Source organism: Elaeis guineensis, chromosome 2 (genome assembly GCF_000442705.2).
Source record: "Elaeis guineensis isolate ETL-2024a chromosome 2, EG11, whole genome shotgun sequence".
NCBI classification, from domain to species: domain Eukaryota; kingdom Viridiplantae; phylum Streptophyta; class Magnoliopsida; order Arecales; family Arecaceae; genus Elaeis; species Elaeis guineensis.
Genome location: NC_025994.2, coordinates 109401134 through 109424270, shown reverse-complemented (window position 1 = coordinate 109424270; position 23137 = coordinate 109401134). Strand labels below are relative to the sequence as shown.

Below are 23137 nucleotides of genomic sequence, written 5' to 3'. Positions count from 1 at the left end.
ACTCTGAAATTATAATCAATAGATATGATAGATAAATCAGAGTTTAAGGTTATAATCATTAAGGATGTGATAGAATGATATTAGAGTTTAGATTATAATCACTAGAGAATATGACTTAAGTGAGATTTGAGCTTAAGATTATAATTATTCGAAATTATAACTTTAGTGATATTTTAAACTTAAGTTATGAACATAAGAAACATGATAGATATAAAAAAAATAAATTCAAATATTTAAATTTCGAATCAATAGATACTATGATGAAATTTATACACAAGTGGTAGATGATGTCTATAATAAATTGACTAGTTATATCTTAGATTTCAATTTATAGGGTTGACCTAAGTATGAGAAGTGTTGATCTGGAATGAGAGGGAGATATTATGTGTTGTGTTGAGTATACTCGATGATTTTTGAAATGCGAAACTTATATAGGTGAAGGTCATGGTAATTTTTCTGATTTCAATGTTAATTTTTTTTGAGCATTATAAAAGTTTTGGACTTATTAGAAGGAAGTTAGTTAGGATGTGGTCTAAGAAGAAATTACATCATATAAGAGAAAAATATTTTTGAGCATTGAACCTATAAGAGGTCATATATGAAACTCAATCTTAGATGAAAAATATACTTAAATTTTATTATGAGAATATGAGATACATGTCTTAGTAAAATCATTGGTTATTCAAAATATCATATTTGGATGATTTTTTGATCTTTCAAGTTGCATTGAATTTCAAGTCAAAAATTTACTTTCTAAGTGGATCTAAGGTATTTGATATTGTTGTTAAATTGAATAAAAAATTTATTTTGTTAGATTATGATATACATATTATGAATAAATCTTTAATAATTTATATTTTCATCTTTGGATTAGATTCCTTACTTTTTTTTCTAATTATTGAAGATAGTGGACTGTAATTCAAATCAAAGTTCAGATTTTTGAGCTGATCTAAGGTATTTTGTTATTGTTTAAATTTTGAATGACTTTAGATAAAGGATAAACTTTTGTATGAATTTATCTATTGATGCTAAGAATTGTGATGAAGAGAGCTTTACAAGAAATAACCAAGTTGATTCTACTTACAAAAATATTGACATGAGTTTTTCTAGTTTATTCAAGTTGGAGTTAATTCTTTTGCAAAGAAAGATTGGTTAGAAGTTGTCTAAATGATTATAAGGTAAATCGAAGATTAACTCAAATTAATTCTAGACATATCAGTCTGGAGGAGTGGTAAAGCTTATGTAATGATTTCAAACATAGAAAGTAGATGAAATTTAATTTTGATGTGCTCTACCTAAGGACAATAAAAAATAAAGAAACTTAAAGTTTTACTCTAAATTTTATATGAAATTTGAAAGTTGATCTATCTTTGATTGATCTAACATATAAGAATATTCTTATCTTTTGATAAACCTATATAATTTGATAAAGTAGATCAAAGTATGCAGCAAAAGCGTGAAGGTTTAAATGGATTAGAAATATTAATTGTTTAAATCAAAAGATATTATGGAATAAATTAGTTACAAATAAAGAAAAATTTTTATTGATATTAAAAGGATGCTACAGATTTTGACCTAATCTGATCATAGCTGAAAATTTTTACCAGTAGTTATTTCATTGCAGATAATGCCAAGAAGATCCCTAGATATCTCAAGTTTATTGTTGATTGCTTGATAATTCTTATTAATTCAAACCTAGAATATCTTAATAATATCTCATTTTTCAAGATTAATATTATTACTCGAACTGACGTAGAAGTTTGAGGTTTCTAAGATGGAAGTTCAGTTGTTAAATTTGTTGGAAGGTTAAAAGAAGAAAGAAGCCTGTAATTATGAGGAGTGTTTGATGTTTGGGCTATCTTTGGTTTCTATTAAAGGTAATGACTTAATCAACCAATATAATAGACAAAGAATTAGATATTTTAATACCTGATCAAATTATTGTTGTTTAAAAAAATTTTGAGAAACCAGCATGAAGAGAATAAGTTTGAGATCTCCCATAATTTTGTTATATCAAAATCTTATGAAATAAGTACTATGTAAGACAGACTATTAAAAATTTGAAAATGACATAATCGATGTTCTTTTAAAGTTATTGATCAAGTAAAGTTAATTTCGAGGATGAAATTATTTTAAGGAAGGAGAATGTAATAAGCTAGTCCATTTGGGCCTTGAACCAAACCCAAATTTTTGAAGCCCACTTTTGAAAAAAAAGAGAGAGGAAAAATGAAGAAGACTCCCGCTGGGAGTCTTCTTCCACCCAAAATCATCGAAGGAGAAGTTGAATCTAGGGGATTCGACCTCCCCTCCAACCTATAAATCTCCTCTCCTCTCCTCTAAGGTTGGCCACAACGAGCATCAGATCTCTCCTTTTATTTTTCTCGATTTTTCTCGTTGAAGCCGCAGATACCTTATCGTGTTCATTTCAAATTCTCATCAGAGATCTCATCGATGATGGAGGTAAGCCCCGACCCTCCTTCCTCTCTTCCTTTTCCTCCTTCTCATGGCACGCACACCCCTACCAGCCATCGGGTTCGTCAAAAATCTCATAAAAATAAAAACTCTATTTTTCTCTGTTTTTGAACGAGTCTCTCCCTTCCTTTTCCATCCACCAGCGCCGCCGCCTATGGTGTTGCACTCATGGTCATGACCCCTACCCCTCTAGCTTTCTTCCCCGATGGTTTGGCCCTTAATTATTGGTCGGTAATCGAAAAAATCATAGAAAAAGAGGGTAGTCCCCATTTTTTTCTTTTTTTTTCTAATTTTTGCTGGTCGAACCTCACCACTGGCCATCTCTGGCTCCACACCGTCGATCTGCTATCGAACCTCCGATCGTAGTCGCCACACCTCTCCGGAGCAGAGCCACCAAGCCCCTTTTTTTCCCCTCATGTCCCTCCCTCTGTTCGCAAGGAAAAGAGAAAAGAAGAGAAAGAAAAGAAAGAAAAAGAAGAAGAGAAGAAAAAGAAAAAGAAGAAAAAGAAAAAAAAGAAAAGAAAAAGAAAAAGAGAGAAAAAAAATTTTTTTCTCTCTATTTTTCTCTCTCCTCTCTCTCTCCTTCTCTCTTTAGGATCTTTCTACTCTCTCTCTTTCTATCTCTAATTGCATCACGGATCCTATGACAAATTTGAGATGAAAATAAGGTGACCTAGAATTACTTCGAAATTCATGCAGTATGTTGGATTCCAGCCGATCCTTATTTAAAATTTATAGCATCTGATCATAGTTAATCCATATTGAGTCACCTTGATATGATCTCTGATAATCTCGATCATGATTGCCTCATCTGAAGGATATGAAGATTCTCTCTCCACTTTCTCTCTCTACTTTCTTTTTCTAAAATTTTATCTCTCTTCATGATTCTTCTTTCTAAAAAAATCTTATGGATCAGTGGAGGGTCCAGATACCTACGTAATCAAGATCGATTGGTTGATCCTAGAAGATGTCCTAAACTTGTGACTTTAAAATATTTTTATAATTTTTTATCCTTAATTATATATATTTTTATGTTTAACTCTGATCATATAGAGATGTAATTATTGTATAAGAAGATATCGAGCAAAATATCTTGATTTGGGATTTGTAGATTAAGGAGCTCATCAATTTTTGTATTTAGATCGGTCATCGGTAGAGGTAAGAATCTCTTGTATATGATCATCAATATATATGCTATTTTACCATTGCCTGTATCGATGATTTTGCATCATTGAATTTGTGATCGATGAATTTGCTATGATTAAGACATGTTATTTGCTTATATGATTTTTAAGCATGAGTATGTTATGTCAATATATATGTATCCAGTGATTGATAGCATGATTATATGGTATGATATATTTGTCTTGATCACACTGCAAATTGAAATTGATTAATGAAGTCAAAGCATTATATTTCATGAAAATAAAAAAAAAAGATATATTTGGACTAGCCTCGTTATGTGGAACAGTCCGTCAGAAGCTTATAGCTTGGGATAGCCTGCCAGGAGCTTATGCCTGGGACAGCCTCCATGGGCTTATATGTGGATCAGCCGGTCAGGAGCTCATGCCTGGAATAGTCCGTCAGGAGCTTATGCTTGAGACAGCCCCCACGGACTTTCATACGTGGGACAGCCGGACCAGGAGCTCATGCTGAGAAGCTTTGAAAGGCTTATGAGTGAAAATTTGATCGGATGGAGACTGAGATATAGACTGTTAGTCCAAAGTCAGAAAGAAAAATGTTAAAGATCATAATGATTATGAAAGAGAAATAGAAGACAAGATATGAAACTAATACTGAATAAAGTGTTTCACTCGTTAACATATGATAATACATCTCTTTTAATAAGACAGATAATTTAGGATGTTTGCAGTATTCTGAATATTAAACATGAGATTTTATATTTTATTGTTTATCTTATTTTCAGATTATATTATTATACTGGTGTGATATGTGAGATTCTTATTGGGCTATTAAGCTCATACCCCTTCATTTTTTTTTTCTTCTTAGAGTTACAGGATGCTCATAATTGGTTATGGTTTGGATTTGCGAGTGAGCGGATACATAGATAGAATATCTTTAATACCTGATAAGAGATTGAAGGAATTTAAATTGTAATTATGTAAGTTTTATTAATTATTATTGAAATTAGATATTATGGATGTTAAGATTGTAATAAATTATTTTTGGTCTTGCATATTCTTTAGGACATGTCCTAAGGAGTGTGCGGCCATCACGTATCCGAACTGAGTGTTCGGTTCGGTGCATGACATGATTTGCTATTTATATTCCCTCGCTTCTCCGGTTAGCTTTATTGAAAATGTTAATTTGCTTGGTAACTCTCATGATGAGCATCATTGAATCTAAAATGTCCTTAAGACATCTACCAGCTTAAGCTTGCAAGATTTAGCTAAACCCTTCAATCAAAGCTTCCTCTCCAAAGGGCCCCGAGTTTCATTCAGCTATATTTTCCATAAGCAGATAACTTGGTTGTTCTTTTCTGTTGCGGCCAATCGCCTCGTCGCCCGATCGCCGGGAAGCATGCCACCTGCAAAAGGAAGTCCGCACTGACCGGAGGCGGCTCCGGCGGGGACCCTCCGACGGTCAAGTCAGAGAGGTGACTGGGCAACAGTAAAATGCAGACAGAGAGCTCTGAGGGAGAGAGAGAGAAAGAGGAGCGAGCCTGCGTATGTGGGAGAGAAGGGCGGATCGACCCTTTGCACTGTTGCCTTCCCCGGTATATATAGTGGAGCACGGTATATGGCGCCGTCATTAATGGCGAGGACAAGTGAGGAACTGTCAATCACTGTAGACTGTCAGAGCCGCCGTGGAAATGTCATGTCGCCGTGTGGCCGTCTAGTCACCAGGGTTGACCTCGCTCTCGGCGGGACAATGCCCCTGGGAACTGTGCGCATGTCCGTGTCAGAGCTGACAAGGTCTGGCGGCTGTACGGCGATGGGAGGAGACGGCCGACCCTTGGTCGGTGGCCAGCAGAGGGGCGTCGGGTTCCTCCGTCAGTCGGCGAGTTTCATGTGAGTCGGCCTCTGGTCTGGTCGGTCAGGAAGGATACGCCCGACATACCTCCAGGCGGCGATTGGGCCATTGAAAAGCCGTCGGTAGCGTCCGTTAGTCGGTCACCTCCGGCTTTCAGTCGAAGACGGTCGGTCGGGCCGCCAGCCGGTCGAGCCCTCCGATAGTCGGCGGTCGGTCGGTGGTTTCCCCCCAACAGTTGCCCCCTCCACTCCTAAGTCGGGTGATGAGCTGGCGACTAGGAGTGGATTTGTCGTGCCGAGGATCCGACCGTACCGCCGATTGATACGGTGTCCGACGCCCTGTACATATCGAGAGGTTCACTGGCGCCCGACATCCAGTCGGCGCCAGGCGTCTCGTCCCATCAGCCTCAGGTGTCGGTCGGCGCCGGACGTCCGCCGTGCCGGATGTCCGCTGGTGTCAACGAAAAACCGGTGCCAGGTGTCATGTCCCATCGGGAAGTGGAACCGTCGAGTCCCATCGGGAAGTGGAACCGTCGTGTCCCATCGGGAAGTGGAAACCGTCGTGTCCCATCGCGACACGTGGCGCGTGGCCATCAGTTCGCATTCGTGGAGCGGATGAGGCGACGTGGCGCAATCTGAAGGGGGGTGCGTCGAACCGTCGGACCGTTTGACGGCCCTGATGACGCCACGCGGCAAATCCGGGGAGTCTTTGCTGTGCGTGCCTTCATCTCGACCGTTGGGGAGCACTATATATACAAAGTTACCCCCACATGGTTTTTTACCCCTCTCATTTTTACAGTCGAGACTCTGCCGCTTGAGCCTCCGCTCCAGGTACTTCTCGCTCTGTCTCCCCTTTGCGACTCTTTCCTTCCAAGGGCTAGAGTAGCCTTCCTCTTTCTTTTTCCTTTCTTCCTTGCCATTTCTTTGAGCTCATGGCTAGGACGTCCCCACGAGGTAGTCGGTCGGGAGAGCCGACCGAAGACACTCGGTCGTCCCCGGAGGTGGAGGGCATTCGTTCCACAGTCCTTCGGCGGCTTACTAACAGTCGGCTCCTTTTTTGTGCAGCTGGTCCTTCAACATATCCGAGCTGGAGGCCGGATATCGGAAGTTTGGGGACATGCGCGCGGCCTGGAGAGATAAGGTCGCGAGCCTCGAAGCCGAGAAGGCCATCCTTCTCGACCAATTTCAACAGTCGGTCGACCGGGAGAACCGACTCGAGGGGGAGGTCTCCCGATTTTCGGAGGAGATCTCCGGACTCAAGGAGGCCAAGGCGTCGCTGGAGTCGGAGCTCAAATCGGCGAAGGATGACGCGGCCAAGAAGTCCCGGACCATCCGTCGGCTCCGACACGAGCGAGACAGCGTCGGCAAAGAGTTGGAGGGCGAGCGCGAGCAACTTCGGGCGAGTCTCGAGAACCTCGCCAAGGCTGAAGAGGGTCATGCCGCCGCTCAGGCCGACGCAGACGTTGCCAAAGCCGAATCAGAGTCGGCGAAGTTGGCTTTGGGTCGGGCGGTCGAGGTCTTCCGGGACTCAGAGGAGTACCGCGAAGAGCTCCTCGAGAGCGGCTACCTCTCGTACCAAGTCGGGTACGAGGACGCCCGGGAAGCCGTTCAGAGCTTGTACCCCGAACTTGACCTCAGCAACGTGGTTCTGCCAGGGTCGGAGGCCCCAGCTGCGGAGGAGACGGCCGGACCAGCGTCGGATGGTCTCTCCACCAGGGCGGAAGCTGAAGGCGTCGCAGAGCCGGTTGCCGAAGACCAGTCGGCTCCGATGGCTGAAGTCGGAGCAGATCTTCCGACCAACTCGCATCGTCGTCCAGTGGAGGACGTCGACTCCGATAATTAGTCGGTTTTATTTTGTCTTCTATTTTGCTTTGGATTGTAATCGGGCTCCGGCCTTTACCTTGTAGACTTTCCTTTGTTTATGGAAAAAATTTCTTCAAGTCTTGAATGAATTCTTCTTTTGCCTTTTCCCCCTGTTTGCAATGCCAAACACGTCTGCAATGTCGAACGTTAGTCGCTGACTTAGTCAAGTCACCAACTCGCATAAGTCGGTAGGGCTTCAGCAACTTGACAGTCGAAGTCGGCGTCCGGCGCATTGTCGGGGAGACGATAGTAAGTCGGGTCCCCATACCCCTGCGTCGGGTTCGATGTTTTCCGACGTCCGGTGGTAAGCCGAATGTCGTTCAGCCGGCCGTTGGTCGGTCGGCAAGTCGTAGATGCGACAAAGGTCGCATCGTGCGATAGACGGTGGTAAGCCGAACATCCCTCGACCGGCCGTAGCTCGGTCGGAAGTCGCGACAATAGTCGCGTGGGCTTTTTGCCTTTCTTCGGTCGGGGCCCGATCGGCCTGTCGGCCGACGGATTCTGCCCGAAAATTCGACCGTAGAGGGAGCATGAACTCCCGTTCATAAGAGTCCGTCGGCCCTTTGTGGAGGTCCGACAAGTCGTCGAAGGAGTATTGACTCCCGTCGTTGTAGATGCATCGGTCCGTGTAAGGGGCCGATGTGTCGTCGGTGCCAGATCCGCGTCGGCGCGTCGGGGCTGAGCGCCGACCGGTAGTGGAAGAGTTAGAACTCCAATTTTTCAAACTGGACATGTATTCCGACAATTGAATTACAGAATTCACTGGCAATACAGCTTCAAGTTGTCGGCGTTCCAAGTCCGGGGAATGGTTTTTCCCTCAAGGGTTTCCAGCCGATAGGCTCTCGGCCCGAAGGTGTCAGCAACCCTGTAGGGTCCTTCCCAGTTGGGAGCCAACTTCCCTTGGTCCAAGGGCTTCGACACCTCCGCCTTCCTCAAGACTAGGTCGCCAGGCCTGAAGAGCTTTGGTCTGACCTTGGCGTTGTAGTACCGGGCGACCCTCTGTCGGTATGAGGCCATTCGGATCTGAGCCTCATTTCGCAGTTCGAGGAGAAGGTCTAGGTCGGCCCTCCGACTTTCGGAGTTGTCCGGCTCGTGGTACTGCTCGACCCTTGAAGACGGCAGGCCAATCTCGAGCGGGATCACAGCTTCTGTCCCGTAGGCCAAACTGAACGGCGACTCTCCGGTCGGGACACGGGGGGTCGTTCGGTAAGCCCATAGGACGGAGCCCAGCTCGTCGACCCAGAGACCTTTGGCTTCGTTCAGTCGGGTCTTAAGTCCATGGAGCAAGGTTCGGTTCGTCACCTCAACCTCACCGTTGGACTGTAGGTGCCCGACTGAAGTTAGTCGATGACGGATGTGGAACCTGGCGCAGAAGTCCTTGAAGTCTCGGTTGTCGAATTGCCGTCCGTTGTCGGTGATGATGGTGTGCGGCAATCCGAACCTGAAGATGATGGACTTTTGGACGAAGTCCTCCATCTTCCGCTCGGTGATCTGCGCCAAGGGCTCGGCCTCGACCCACTTCGTGAAGTAGTCGATGGCGACAACGATGAACTTCCTTTGGCCCGACGCCGGTGGGAAGGGGCCGAGAATATCGACTCCCCACTGAGCGAAGGGCCATGGAGCGACAATGGGAGTGATTTGGCTGGCCGGTTGGTGCTGAATATTGGCATACTTCTGACATGGCTCGCACCTTCGGACCAACTCTGCCGCATCCTTCCTCATGGTCGGCCAGTAGTAGCCCTGTCGTAGGACCTTGAAGGCTAAGGACTTGCCCCCCAAGTGATTCCCACAAATTCCTTCGTGAACCTCTCGGAGGGCGTAGTCAGCGTCGGTCGGACCCAAGCACCTGAGCAGAGGGAGGGAGAACGACCTCTTGTAGAGTCGGCCGTCCACGATCACATATTGTGACGCCGACCATCGGAGTCGCTTGGCATCCGCGGGATCTTCGGGACTGGTCCCCTCGGACAGGTACCGGACGATCGGGTCCATCCAACTGGGTTCAGACGTCAGCTGCTGCACTTCTTCGACCCGATCGATGCTCGGCTGCTGGAGGTTTTCGACAAACGTCCGACCCAAAGAATCATAGGCCGACGTTGCCAATCTGGAGAGAGCGTCGGCACGGGCGTTCTCCATCCTGGGGATGTGGGAGATCTCGAAATGCTCGAGGCGGGCCACGAGATCCTTTACCTTCTGAAGATACTTGATCATGGTCGGATCTCGCGCCTCGAAGTCGCCCTTGACCTGCCCCACGATCAGCTGAGAGTCGGAGAATGCCCGGAGGCTGTCGACGCCCAGTTCCTTCGCCATCCTCAAGCCCGCGAGGAGTGCCTCGTATTCGGCTTGATTGTTGGAGGCCTTGAAGTCGAACCGGAGGGCGTACTCGGCGACTACCCTATCCGAATTCGTGAGTAGGAGCCCGGCCCCGCTTCCCTGAGCGTTGGAGGCTCCGTCGATGTGAAGTACCCAGGTGGAGATCGGGTCTGGCTCAGAGACCGAACCACGTCCAGGGCCTTCAGCTCCCGACCTTCGGTCGGTCGTCGGGCATTCAGCGATGAAGTCGGCCAAGACCTGAGCCTTCAAGGCAGGCCTTGGTCGGTACTGAATGTCGAACTCGCTAAGCTTCATTGCCCACTTAGCGAGTCGTCCGGATGTGTCGGGTCGGCGCAGTACGGCCCTCAGGGGCTGGTTGGTGAGTACCACGATGGCGTGGGCCTGGAAGTATGGTCGGAGCCGTTGCGCGGAGACGGTCAGGGCGAAAACCATCTTTTCCGTCTCCGAGTATCTTGCTTCGGCGTCGTGGAGCACTTTGCTGGTGTAGTAGATGGGCTGATGGGTTCGGCACTCGTTTTCCCGAACAAGCACCGAACTGATCGCCTCAGAAGATGTGGCCAAGTAGAGATACAAGGTCTCCCCGACCTGCGGCTTTACGAGCAGCGGCGGGGAAGCCAGGTACTTTTTCAGGTCTTCGAAGGCCTGTTCGCACTCATCCGACCAAGAGAAACCGTTCGCCTGGCGCAGGGTCTTGAAGAACGGGAGGCACCTTTCAGCTGATCGGGAAATGAATCGGCTAAGAGCGACGATTCTCCCGTTCAGCTGCTGGACCTCCTTCTTGGTGTTCGGATGACGCATGTCGAGGATCGCCTTTATCTTCTCAGGGTTGGCCTCGATCCCTCTCTGAGAAACGAGGAATCCGAGGAACTTCCCCGAGGTCACCCCGAAGGCACATTTGGTCGGGTTGAGCTTCATTCGGTGTCGTCGAAGGGTGCGGAAGGTCTCCTCGAGATCCTGAACATGGTCCGGGATCCGCGTGCTCTTTACCAGCATGTCGTCCACGTATACCTCCATGTTACGCCCGATCTGGTATTTGAAGACCTTATTGACGAGTCGCTGGTAGGTGGCGCCGGCATTCTTCAATCCAAAGGGCATCACCCGATAACAGTAGAGGCCTTTGGGGGTCACGAACGCGGTGTGCTCCTCGTCTTCAGGCGCCATCCGGATCTGATTGTACCCGACGAAGGCGTCCATGAAGCTGAGCAGTCGAAATCCGGACGTCGCATCCACCAGCTGGTCGATCTTCGGGAGTGGAAAGCTATCCTTCGGGCATGCTCGGTTGAGGTCGGTATAGTCGATGCAGATCCTCCATTTCCCGCTGGCTTTCTTGACCATGACGACATTGGCAAGCCAATCGGGATACGTGGATTCCCGAATGAAGCCTGCCTCGAGCAGCTTGTCTACTTCTTCGTCAATGGCCTTCTGCCTTTCTGGGGCGAAGGACCTTTTCTTCTGCCTCACCGGCTTCATTGTCGGGTCGATGTTGAGTCGGTGAGTAATTGTTTCTGGAGGGATGCCCGACATATCTGCTGCCGACCATGCGAATATGTCGGCGTTGGCCGTTAGCAACTTCGCCAGTCGGTGTCGCTCGGTGTCGGGCAATTGAGACCCGATCCAAACTTTTCTGTCGGGATTTTTTCCTACCGGGATCGCCTCGAGCTGCTCGGCCGGCGAACCCCGCTCTTCCTCCTCCCGTTGATCCAGCTTGTCGATTGTCAGGGGATCCTTTGTCTCGTCGCCTTGGGCGGAGATTTGGAAGCATCGTCGGGCGAGCTGTTGATCTCCGCGCATCTCCCCGACTCCGTTTTTGGTCGAAAATCGAACAAGGAGATGGTACGTCGAGACGATCGCCCTGAGGGCGTTCAGTCCGAGTCGCCCGAGTATGGCATTGTAGGCCGAAGGAACTTGGACGACCGCGAAAATGAGGGAGACCGTGCTTTGCCGTGGTTCGGTACCGACCGTCACGGGCAGGGTGATTTCTCCTTCTGTCGTGACGGTATCTCCGGCAAAGCCGATCAAGGGCGTGGAGACCCCACTAAGTCGATCAGTCGGTAGTCGCATTCGGAAGAAGGTCGAGTAAAACAAAACATTTGTCGAACTTCCATTATCAACAAAAATTCGTTTTACATCATAATTGGCTATTGTCGCCGACACAACAACAGCGTCGTCGTGGGGAGTCTGGATGCCCCGAACGTCGTCTTCTGAGAAGGTAATCACGTCGTCCGGGCGCGGCATTTTCGTCGGCTCCCCCCCTGCAGACGTCCCCGATCCCAGCCGCTTGGAGATCATGTTGATGACTCCAGCCGTCGGCTGGTTAGTCAGCGCCTCCTCAGTCGGCTGGGGGCGTCGATCGGCAGTCGGTCGGGTCGGCGGACCCTTTCGAAACTTGCCGAGATACCCTCGGCGGATGAGATTTTCGATCTCATCCTTCAACTGGATGCATCGCTCGGTGTCGTGGCCGTGGCTCCGATGGAACCGGCAGTACTTCCGATGGTCGAGGCCCTTTGCCTTCAGAGGCGGAGGCCGTCGCAGGTATTCTTTCCCTTCGATCTCCATCAAGATCTGCGCACGGGGAGCGGAGAGAGGAGTGTAGGAGTCATACCTGGGACGCACCGACCTCGGAGTCTGTCGGCGGGGTGATTTTTGGATCTGTCGAGGTGGAGAAAGTCGACTACCGGTCGGGGGCCTGCTTGGTTCGGCGGGCTCCCGATCTTTTCTTCGCTTCTCCTTCGGACCCCTGGGCTCGACCAGGCGTCGGTCGGACGCTCCTTCGTCCGCGCGCATATACTTGTATGCGCGCTCCAGTAGCTCGGCGTACGTTCGGGGGAGGGTCTTGTCCAGAGAATAAGTAAATCGGGAAGACCTCAGGCCCCGCTTCATGGCTGAAACCGCCATGTCTTCGTTGAGGTCCCGGACCTCGAGCGTGGCCGCGTTGAATCGCGCCACGAAGTGTCGGAGCGTCTCGTTTTCCCCCTGCTTGAGGGAGAAAAGGCTATCCGACGTTCGCGGCGGCTTTCGGCTGGTGCTGAAATGGGCCACGAACGAGTGCTCGAGCTGCGCGAAGGAATGGATACTGCCCGATCGAAGACCGGAGTACCAAGCCCTGGCAGCCTTGCGAAGTGTGGCGGGGAAGCCGATGAAAAAAAGAGCGTCGGTTGCCCCTTGGATCGTCATGAGAGCTTTATAGCTCTCGAGGTGGTCGACCGGGTCGGTGGAGCCATCGTATGGCTCCACGTTCGGCATTTTGAACCGACTGGGAATCGGCTCATCGAGGACCAGTCGAGAGAGAGGTTGGGCGGTCTGGAAGTCGACGTCGTTCGAAGACTTCTGGCCGTCCATCTGCAGTTGGGCGAGCCGGCGGTCGATCTCCTCGAACCGTCGCTCGTAGTCGTCCGCTCGTCGATGCTGGGAGACCCCGGGAGTGGAGCCTCCGGAGGATTCTGAAAGAGAGGCCGTCGGTGTGCGCGGCCGCTTTTCCTTCCTCGCCCGTTCCAACGGGGAAGGAGAGGGCCGCTGGGACCGTCGGTCGTCGCGCCGTGGTCGCCCCTCCTCCTCTCCGTGGGAGCGCTGTTGAGAGCGCTCGCTTGGGGGCGACAGGGGTCGGCGCGGCCGTCGGCGGCTGCTCCTGGAAGGCATAGGTCGGGCCGCCGGTTGTTGCTGGAGGCTTTTGACTGCGTCAGTCAGTACGGTCATCTGCCGTACGATGGCCGCAATCTGGGCCTCCGTGGTCACTGCAGGGTGCGGAGAGCTAGGCTCCGCCGTTGGTGGTGGTGGAGAGGCCTCTTCCCGGCGGGAAGAGCGCCTTGCCGACCCAGTGACTCTCGATCGTTGAGCTCTTGTCTTTGTCATGCTGACCCCTACCTGGCGCGCCACTCTGTTGCGGCCAATCGCCTCGTCGCCCGATCGCCGGGAAGCGTGCACCTGCAAAAGGAAGTCCGCACTGACCGGAGGCGGCTCCGGCGGGGACCCTCCGACGGTCAAGTCAGAGAGGTGACTGGGCAACAGTAAAATGCAGACAGAGAGCTCTGAGAGGGAGAGAGAGAGAGAGAGGAGCGAGCCTGCGTATGTGGGAGAGAAGGGCGGATCGACCCTTTGCACTGTTGCCTTCCCCGGTATATATAGTGGAGCACGGTATGGCGCCGTCATTAATGGCGCGGACAAGTGAGGAACTGTCAACTCACTGTAGACTGTCAGAGCCGCCGTGGAAATGTCATGTCGCCGTGTGGCCGTCTAGTCACTAGGGTTGACCTCGCTCTCGGCGGGACAATGCCCCTGGGGAACTGTGCCGCATGTCCGTGTCAGAGCTGACAAGGTCTGGCGGCTGTACGGCGATGGGAGGAGACGGCCGACCCTTGGTCGGTGGCCAGCAGAGTGGCGTCGGGTTCCTCCGTCAGTCGGCGAGTTTCATGTGAGTCGGCCTCTGGGTCTGGTCGGTCGGGAAGGATACGCCCGACATACCTCCAGTCGGCGATTGGGCCATTGAAAAGCCGTCGGTAGCGTCCGTTAGTCGGTCACCCCCGGCTTTCAGTCGGAGACGGTCAGTCGGCCAGTCGGAGACGGTCGGTCGGGCCGCCAGCCGGTCGGGCCCTCCGATAGTCGGTCGGTCGGTCGGTGGGTTTCCCCCAACAGCATGTTAACTCATATAAGTGAATTTTGTAACAACAACAAAGCTAATATAAGAATTTCCCATATTTCAGAAGTCATAATTCTATGTTTTCAAATCAATTATTTTAAGCATGCTTTTCAATAGTTCAACAAGAACATAACCCCTGACAGTGTTATCACGGTTATAAGTGATGTCAACAGCACAAAATTGTATCAATTTATTAAAAAATAAGTTTTTCAAGTGGTTGCTTTTAGGCAAAGTGACACATGTTTCCCATCTGTCACAACTCACAAGTATGAACTATTCCCATTATCTGCCACAGCTGTATTATCAAAATTATGAGCACATTTAAAGAAAAAAAAAATTAAGCCATTTCCATGGCTGATCTAGCACTTTGAAAACTGCTGTTAGCTGCCATAGTGGTAGCTGTAAAGAATCAATGTTCAATTTAATAAAGTAATTACAAAACCAACAATCTGTCAAACCAACTCTTAAAATATAATACAGGCTTAACTTTCACAGAAATCAGGTAGCAGATTGCATTTAACCATAACAGCATGAAGCAAGAAAATTTCGGAAGCAAGAATGGCTGCAGAGTGGGGAAGAAATAATTGCAAAATCTTAGGGAGTGGAGGTTCTTAAGGAACTTCATCTAAAATCATATAAAAAGATAAAAAGTCATAAGCATGAATAAAATTGTAGTGCTTTAAAAATATGCATAATGTTGGTCTCAAGACATATTAACAGAATTTTTTTTTTAAAAAAATGGATGTTCCGTAAAAGAGAGTAGAGGAAGAGATCATACAAGGGGGAGGTGCAAGACTCTAGATTGTAGGTGATAACAAGATTCCATCTAGTAAGAAACTTCATTGGGAACAAAAAAGCTCTAAAACATGTGGCTTACTGGTTGTTTCAAAATCTTCGAGAAGATATCATTCACTTAACAATCACCACCACCTTCTCTCTTGTCTTGATTATTCTTTGAAATGAATGAATTCGCCTAAGAAATTGGCATGTTTAAGATTTTTTGGACACACTCTCTCATTTAATAAAACATCTGCATTTTCCATGGATTGGGTCCTTATTTACTATATTTTATCCTTTCTCTTTTGTTAATTTCTTCCTCTTTTCTTTCCCCTTTTCTTGTCCTCTATTATTTTTCTTCCCCCACTGCTTCAGCCCTAATTATTTTTTGGTCTTTATACTCCTTCTTTGTCTTTTCTCTTCCCTTTTGTCTTTAGTTCCCCCATTTATTAATTTTTATGCTCTTTTTTTTACTTTATATATTTTCCTCCTTTTTAACCCTTCCACGCTGGTGGGCAAGAGCACATTTTCTTCCCTAGCTAGTACTCCTTTTGTTTTACTTGCTCCAATTTTGTATTTCTCCTCAATTCTCTCATTTAATTTATAAATTAACATATAATGGAATCATAACTTCATATTGATTTATCTCAGCCTTATCATGTTCCAATGTCAGTTTGGTTTCTGCATGTATCCAGGTTGGGTTTTTCATGATGGGGGAGGTTTGCAGCATTCCCAATCCCCACCCTCCTCTCCAGCAACTCTGCCGGGGCCTTTTTCTTTTCTATTAAGTTGAGAACCATAGCAATTACAAACTATAAGGTAATAAATCCATAAATAAACGTGGAGCATGTAAAACATTAAGCGAATTGTGATTTACAAAACATTTTCATGCATATAATTCACTTTATTTTCATGCTTTGAACTATCATAGACAGAAAGAGAACATATGAAGGAAAATGAAGTAAATTCCTGGTAATAAAAGATCAAGAAAACGGGGATTCTACTTTGCCATTTGTTCATATCCAAACCCACGTAGATTATTAAGAAAAAAAACAAAAGAAAGGTATAAGAAATTTGGGACATCTTTTATTATAAATGCCATCACTACTAGGCTGTCACCGTATTAACTAGTCTACAAGTGATTCCATAAATCAAAACAGATCGCAGAAAAATAGTTAACTCGTTAAATAAACAAAAATATAAGGAGTGGAAACCTTTTCTGAGGGAACTAAACATACTAAGAAAAAACTACACGTCAAGCCATATCTAATACATGCTGACCATCTGCTCATTGAGGGAGATTCCTCTATGGGCATCAGCTGGGTCCTAGGATGGAAGAAAGCCACTTTATTCATCCATTCCTGCACGATATCGAGGGTGCATTGAGGGGGTGGGTCTCTCTGGAGGCCAGACATGTCTATCAAGAAGCGAACAAGGCAACGGACTGGGTTGCATCTTATGTAGTGAACACTCAGGATCAGGCTACACGATATTTTGTTTTCTAATTTTATTGGATGCATGCATACCAGAAGAGTGTGAACTTTCCACCTTAAAAAATAAAAAAAATAAAAAAAAAAACCCTAATACATATACTTACCATCACTAAACTCGGTCAGATACTTCTATAGAGAGACAAATTACGCCAAAAAAGTACATTTTTATCTGACATTATGACCTTTGATTCTATGGTTCACATAACTAGTGCTACTACTTATCACCATGATTCCCTCCCTTTCTAATGACCGACTCATCGAAATTAACCAGGGTCAGGTGATTCCCATGGAAAAAGAGGAGGAGGTGAGAAAGGGTTATACCATAATAGAAAACCTCAAGGGCCGATGATGGTGGAGGACCAGTGGTAGAGGTTTTCGTCTTTGGGGTGGGCGAATCAGTCGGCGTTGAACCCTAGCATCACCTTCTAGATCCTCCTCCCCGACGACGACATCAACGTCGTCGACGGCCACGGCCGCATTCCGTCGCAATCGCCGCCTCCTCCGCGGCAGGTGGGGCTTAGGAGGATCGTGGAAGAAATATATCTGTCGCTCGTCACTGCCCTCCCTCTTACATCGAATAAGAGAATTCTAATGTTTGGCAGGGGGTTGCCACAAAAGAATTTTTTTATCAAGTTTCAATCGATCCCGGCAAGTCATTTGCGGAGACTAGCACAAATTTGGCACTGCTAGGTGTTTTACTGGCTTAGAACTTATCTGTAATTATATACATGTTTAGAACTTAAATGCAAGACAGCATGGCGAAAGTACCTTCTTGTTGTGGAACTTAACAATAATTATTGTACGATATGAGGAGATTTATATGAGAACGCAAAATGGCCGATTGGACCGATTCTGAGCTGATCCTGGCATGTCGCCTCCCGACACTTTTTTTTATTTTATTTTATTTGAGGAGAAACCTCCCGACGCTAGTTGAAATATGATAGAAGCAGCTTTACAAATTACCCCTCGCATGTTTTGGGCCGTCGGAACACCGCTAAAGTTCATAGGTCGTGCCTAGACAAGGGCCAATAATAAAGCGACACGTGTCATATAGGCAAAAGAAGGATATATCTCTAAAATTTAATTTTCAAAACAATATCATGATTACTTCTCCTCCACTCCTTCTGGCGCACAGAGATGGATCAAGACAGGCAGGCGACCTCATGAAAGAGATGCCTGCAATGCTGCTTCACCACCACAGCTTGCATAAATATTTTAGATTTTTTATATGTGTACCTTTGTCAATATAATTATTATATATTTACTTTCCAAAAATCATTATTTGTATAAACTCTCAGATTACCTTAGTTTTGCATGCATGCTTGTTTTATCAGATGAGTCATGATATTAATGGATAACCATTTTGAGAATTATTTGATACTTTTATCTTTTTATATTAATATTTTTAAAATTTTATATTCAATTTTCGTAGGAAAGAGCTATGTTTCTATATAATTTTTATAAGGGCTATTAATAAGAAGAGTAATAAAGTTATTTGGCACCATTATCTTTTTACATTAATATTCTTAAAATTTTATATTCAGTTTTCTTAGGAAAGAGCTATTTTTATATATAATTTTATAAGGGTATTAATGCGAAGAGTAATAGATTCATTTTGTATGGTTATTTATTGATGCCATTAGTCAACAGTCGAACGAGAGAATGGTGCCCATACAAAAATAGGATGATCTAATAGATAATTCATAAACAATAATTTTTGAAGAATAAATATATAACCAGTTATACTCGTAAGAATAAATAGGTAAAAAGAACTCAAATATTACAATCTCTCCGTTCTTTCGTCATTATTAGTTGCTATTTTTTCTCCCCGGCCACTGTAATCTTTAAATGCGTGTTGCTGGTAAAAGGAAGGGAGAAGAGAGAACAGAGGAGATGGTAAAAATATATTGTGGATGTTATAACTTGAAAGGAGAACTTCTCCTCGCTGATGATTCTCTCCACTTCACCACACCCACCGCCCCTCCCCCTCCCCTCCCCACCCCCGAGATATTATTCCTCCTGACCTTGCTTCTTGTGGCTCTCGAGGGAACGAGTCATCCCATATTCTGCCAGTGCCGTCCTTCCTCCTTTTTCTCCTTTTCCATTATTCTCCAACTGGGTCCACGTACCCCACGACCCACCCCCCTCCCCTCCTGTTTATAAGGAGCACCCTTGCCTACTGCCTTCCTAAGCCAGCCCACACAAAAGTCTAGAGTTCATAAGCTTGGAACCAACCAATTCCTCTCCTTTCCATCTGCCAACTCTCCGGCCCCCAAGTGATCAATCTCCACTACCACTTTAATATCTCATCCCCATTGAACATACTAGAAAGCATCTCTTCCTTCATCAGTCTTCTTGTCTTTTAATCCTGAGACATGGCCTCCAGTTCTATGAGCCTCTCTCGCACCTCAGACTCCTCCTGGACCTTGAGGGAGAACAAGAGGTTTGAGGACGCACTGGCAAAGTATGACAAGGACACCCCTGACCGCTGGCACAAAGTGGCCCAGGCCGTGGGTAGTAAGTCGGTCCAAGAGGTGAAGCACCACTATGAACTGCTCATCAGGGACATCAATTACATCGAAACGGGCCATGCCTCCTTTCCCAACTACTGATCCTCTGGTCATAGGGGAGGCAGCAATGGCTGGTAAGGATCGGATGCAGTCTGTTCCATTCTTTTGTTCTCTTATTAAACTATCCTCCACACTTCTTAGTTCTCACCCCTGACGGTTTCTCAGACTAGAAAAAGACTTGGATGGAGCAGTTGGTTTCAGTTGGGCAAAAGGCCAACTCTGCCACCCCCAACTTGGAGCTTTCTGTTCTATCCCTTGACCAACTCAACAAGGCCACATCAAATCTAATCTAAAACAAAATTTACACCAAAACATAAATTTAGGCTTTCCAAGGTTGTGGGTGGGTCATGCTCAATAATATGCATTCCCAGTCGCATTCACTTGTAACACTTTATTCTTCTATTCAGTCTTTCTCTGTCTTTCTGAAAGCAATGTGATTATTAGTTATGCGCGATCTTTATACGACGCCCAAACTTCAAAAAGTTTGCTCACTTTAGAATAGTGTTTTGTGAATCATCACTAAGCTGATTTGGTTGGTTTCTGATATCTTGGTTTGGCAGGTCTGGAGTATCTAAAGCTCAAGTGATCACGCATATAAAGTAATAAATATATCTGTATGGAATAGCAGGAGTGTTGTGCTTCGCTGGAGTACCAGATAGAAGCATATATGTAAGCAAACTCAGTGGATAAGTTATCGCCGATCTTATAGCGGTCTGATGTCTCTTTTATAAATTCATCTTATTGTAATTCCTCTGTAGACTGATAAGCACGTCTGGCTACTAGTGTGTGTACTTATTACTATGAAAACAACTTTGATATAATTCCATGGTCAAACTCTCTATTCTTGGGGAACTCCACAAAGAAGTTAGCTAGGGTCTCTAGATGTATAATTCAGACCAAAAATCTATCTTGGTTATCTTCTTATTGCTTGCTTCATCGATCATTGCAGCCAGAATGAATTCAATGTTGGAATTGGTTAATTCATAGAAATTCCAGTAAGATACAACCATGGAAGATTCCTCCAACTTGAAAAGGATCATTTAAATAATCCAAACCTGTTGCGTGGATGTCTGATCAGAACACCACCTTCCAAAATCTTTTCAGTACCACGCGATGCAGCAGGAAGAAAGAAGAAATAAAACAAAACAATCAAAATACGTGGATCAGCCACAAAAGGACTTGCTTCCACGGGGCATGTAAACTTCACTATGAAAAAAAAATTTTACATAAAGAGATCTCACCCTCAACTCTCGTACACCCAATTTCTCTCTCACTAGAAGTTTTCCTCACAAAAGCTCTTTCTCTTGGAAGACCCTCTGAACCTCTGAAATGCCTGGCATCTGTTGTCCAAGAGCCTCTTGCTCCTTCTCTCTCAGCACTTCAGTCTCTCTTTCTTCTCTCGAGTTCCGTAAGGCTCCGTACGGCGGTTTGCGGCAAAACCAGAAGACCACACACACACAATTCACTGTTTCTGGCTTTTTATAGGTTTAAACATGACTTAGATTAGGTTTAAGACTCCTTAATCAACCCAAATCAAGTTCCAGGTCGTTGGATCAAGACCAGGAGTCACCCATACCGGCTGATTGCGCTCCGGTCCATGGAATAGTACCGTAGACCATGTAAAACGTGTGGAAAATGCCCACGCGGTCCACAAGCCCAATCGTGGACCGGGGTACAGGCCCAGGCAAGGTGCCTGGGCCTGGGCCGGCCCACGCACGCAGGCCTGTGCCACGCCCCTGCGCGGGCCCGCGCACGGGCTGGGTCGCACGCTCGCCCGTGCCACCGCGCGCCTGGGCCGCGCGCCTGGGTCGTGTATCCCGCAAGTTGGCCCCGTCTGGGCCCCGCGCCGTCACTGGCCGCTGGCGATCCTCCACCACCTTGGATCTCGTACCGACTTCAAAAGCTCGTATCTCCTCCATCCGAGCTTCGTTTGGGATGATCTTGGTCTCGTTGGACTTCATTTTTTACTGCGAACCTTGCTGTGGGCTGAATCTCAAGATGTCAAATGCTAACAAAATCAATGGCAAAGGCATCCACTAGATATATGGCTACGATTTCATAAATCAGGAAGGACCACTTCGTGGTACAGATACTCTGCAACTTGTTAGGGACCGGTCCCCTTTAAAATTTAACCCTCCCCATCTCGCAAAGGAGCATATCTTACGTTATGTTCCAATATATGGGGAAGATTCCAATTACAACCGACGTTGTTAACGTCACCCGAGTGATCATTTGAATCGACACACAGTCTAGACATTCCAAGACATATAGAGTAAGGGTGGTGGAGTGAATGATATCACCTTCATAACCACTAAAACTTCTTTTGACCATTTGTAGTCACAGTCACAAGTCTGGCATTGAGGAACTAGTTTAGCTATGGCTAAACATTTGGAATTCTCCAACGTTGCACAGAATGTACCAAGAAGTTTGAAAAGTTTTCATTTAACAAATAATTAAAATTTTAGATATGTTATATACCCGTAACTTCTTGAATATTGAAGCAAGAATAGGAAAAGCAACAAGGGCAAATAATAGCAGAAACAACACCGCCAACAAAATATATATACACATTAATGGGCAAGCCACAGGTGTTCCTTGAATAAGATGGTTCAAGTGGAGAATTATTTGGCAAAGTAAAAAGTGGTGAATTACTTGAGATTTCTCAATAATTTGGAGCAATACATTTCTATATTTACGCTTTGCCAAAACGGTGGTGATAATAATACGGATGGAGAACTGGTACATCGTCAACGGTAAACATAGCTACCCTTGAATTTTGTGCACCAGAGATGTATGTTATTTTCTAAACTAGCTATGTTTTGGACTTCTTGTATCATCAGGAGTATTATGACATTAATAGAAGACAGATGTTCTGCTGATGGTAGAATAAATAACAATGAGAGAGTGAATATGAGGCCTTGAATTGCAAATAATAATGGTAATACCAACATAGAAATGTTACATCATAAATATCATAAATATTTAGAATGAGCTGGGAAGGTTTAGGAGAGATAAATGTTACTTAACGAACTAGAAATGTACGTATTTAGTAGTTGTATTATCAGTAGAGGAATGTGCTTAGTATAGTTGTATTATCAGTAGCGCTGCATCAACAGAATACAATATATTTCAGCCATTATCCCAGCCATAGCATGTACTCCTCAGCTATCTTGTGAACCATGTTGCGTCCAGCATGTAGAAAGCTATACCACGTAATGGGATCACGCAAAAATTACAAATTGATACTTAATAATTAAGGTATACAATGCTATTTGAGCTAGTGTTTTGAGGCATCATCCTACTGCTTTTATGAGATTCTTCGACAGGATTCCCTCTCTGCCTGCCTCTTTCACTTCCGACTTTAGAGGAGATACTTTCATGGAATTCAGTAGTGCGAATATTCAAAAGGGAACATCAACTTGTAAAAAGGCCAGATCCATCATGCTTCGAATCTAACCTTTGGATTCTCCATTCTCCAACTTACTGATATTTCATCCCACAGAGATTCTGTGAAAGCTGATATGCATCCGAGTTGTCAACTTTTCATTATGTAGAAGTCGGCGTGATAGATGCTGGTAACAGTGATAAGCGTACACAACTCTTGTCAATAAATGTCCATTCAGAGTCGTAAAGAGAGAAGATATACCTCCACCTATGGCAAGAATATACACGCATGCACCCAATGTTTTTTTCTACATTCGAATGTATATTTATGTAATTTTACATATATGGACAAACTGCGTTGAGCACTTATTCTTTCTTTTGCATACATGATGTGGCATGCAGTTCTTGATTGAAAGCAGTTTTCGAAATCCAAAAGCACGATCAAATTAGATTATTAATTCTATCAATTCACGCGCTACCAAGTCAACCCGAAAAACAAACGTGTTGGAGTGCGTAAACGGCGCACTGCTGATATGGCGTTATATTCTTAATCCGAGCGTACGTGGTAAGGGTTATCTGATAATTGACTTAAAATTAATTTGGTAGCATATGTTATTGGAA

At 45.7% G+C, this 23137-nt stretch overlaps 1 protein-coding gene and 1 long non-coding RNA gene across 2 annotated transcripts in view; one reads left to right on the top strand and one right to left on the bottom strand.

Annotated features, from left to right (window-relative positions):
* Positions 1-17215, bottom strand: part of LOC105048365 (uncharacterized) — a 42328-nt gene extending 25113 nt beyond the window's left edge. Inside the window, exon 1 of the long non-coding RNA XR_832625.3 lies at positions 16884-17215. This is a non-coding gene — a long non-coding RNA (uncharacterized lncRNA). The remainder of the gene's footprint in view (positions 1-16883) is intronic.
* Positions 17216-18746: 1531 nt separating this feature from the next.
* Positions 18747-19966, top strand: LOC109505290 (protein RADIALIS-like 4). The gene is made up of 2 exons (XM_019847754.3): positions 18747-19206; positions 19693-19966. The coding sequence occupies exon 1, from the start codon at positions 18938-18940 to the stop codon at positions 19172-19174; it is 237 nt and encodes a 78-aa protein (XP_019703313.1). The 5' UTR covers positions 18747-18937; the 3' UTR covers positions 19175-19206; positions 19693-19966.
* Positions 19967-23137: the final 3171 nt, after the last annotated feature.

Bases quoted from the DNA above. Each gene is read 5' to 3' on its own strand.
- LOC109505290 (XM_019847754.3), top strand. From the start codon at position 18,938: ATGGCCTCCAGTTCTATGAGCCTCTCTCGCACCTCAGACTCCTCCTGG.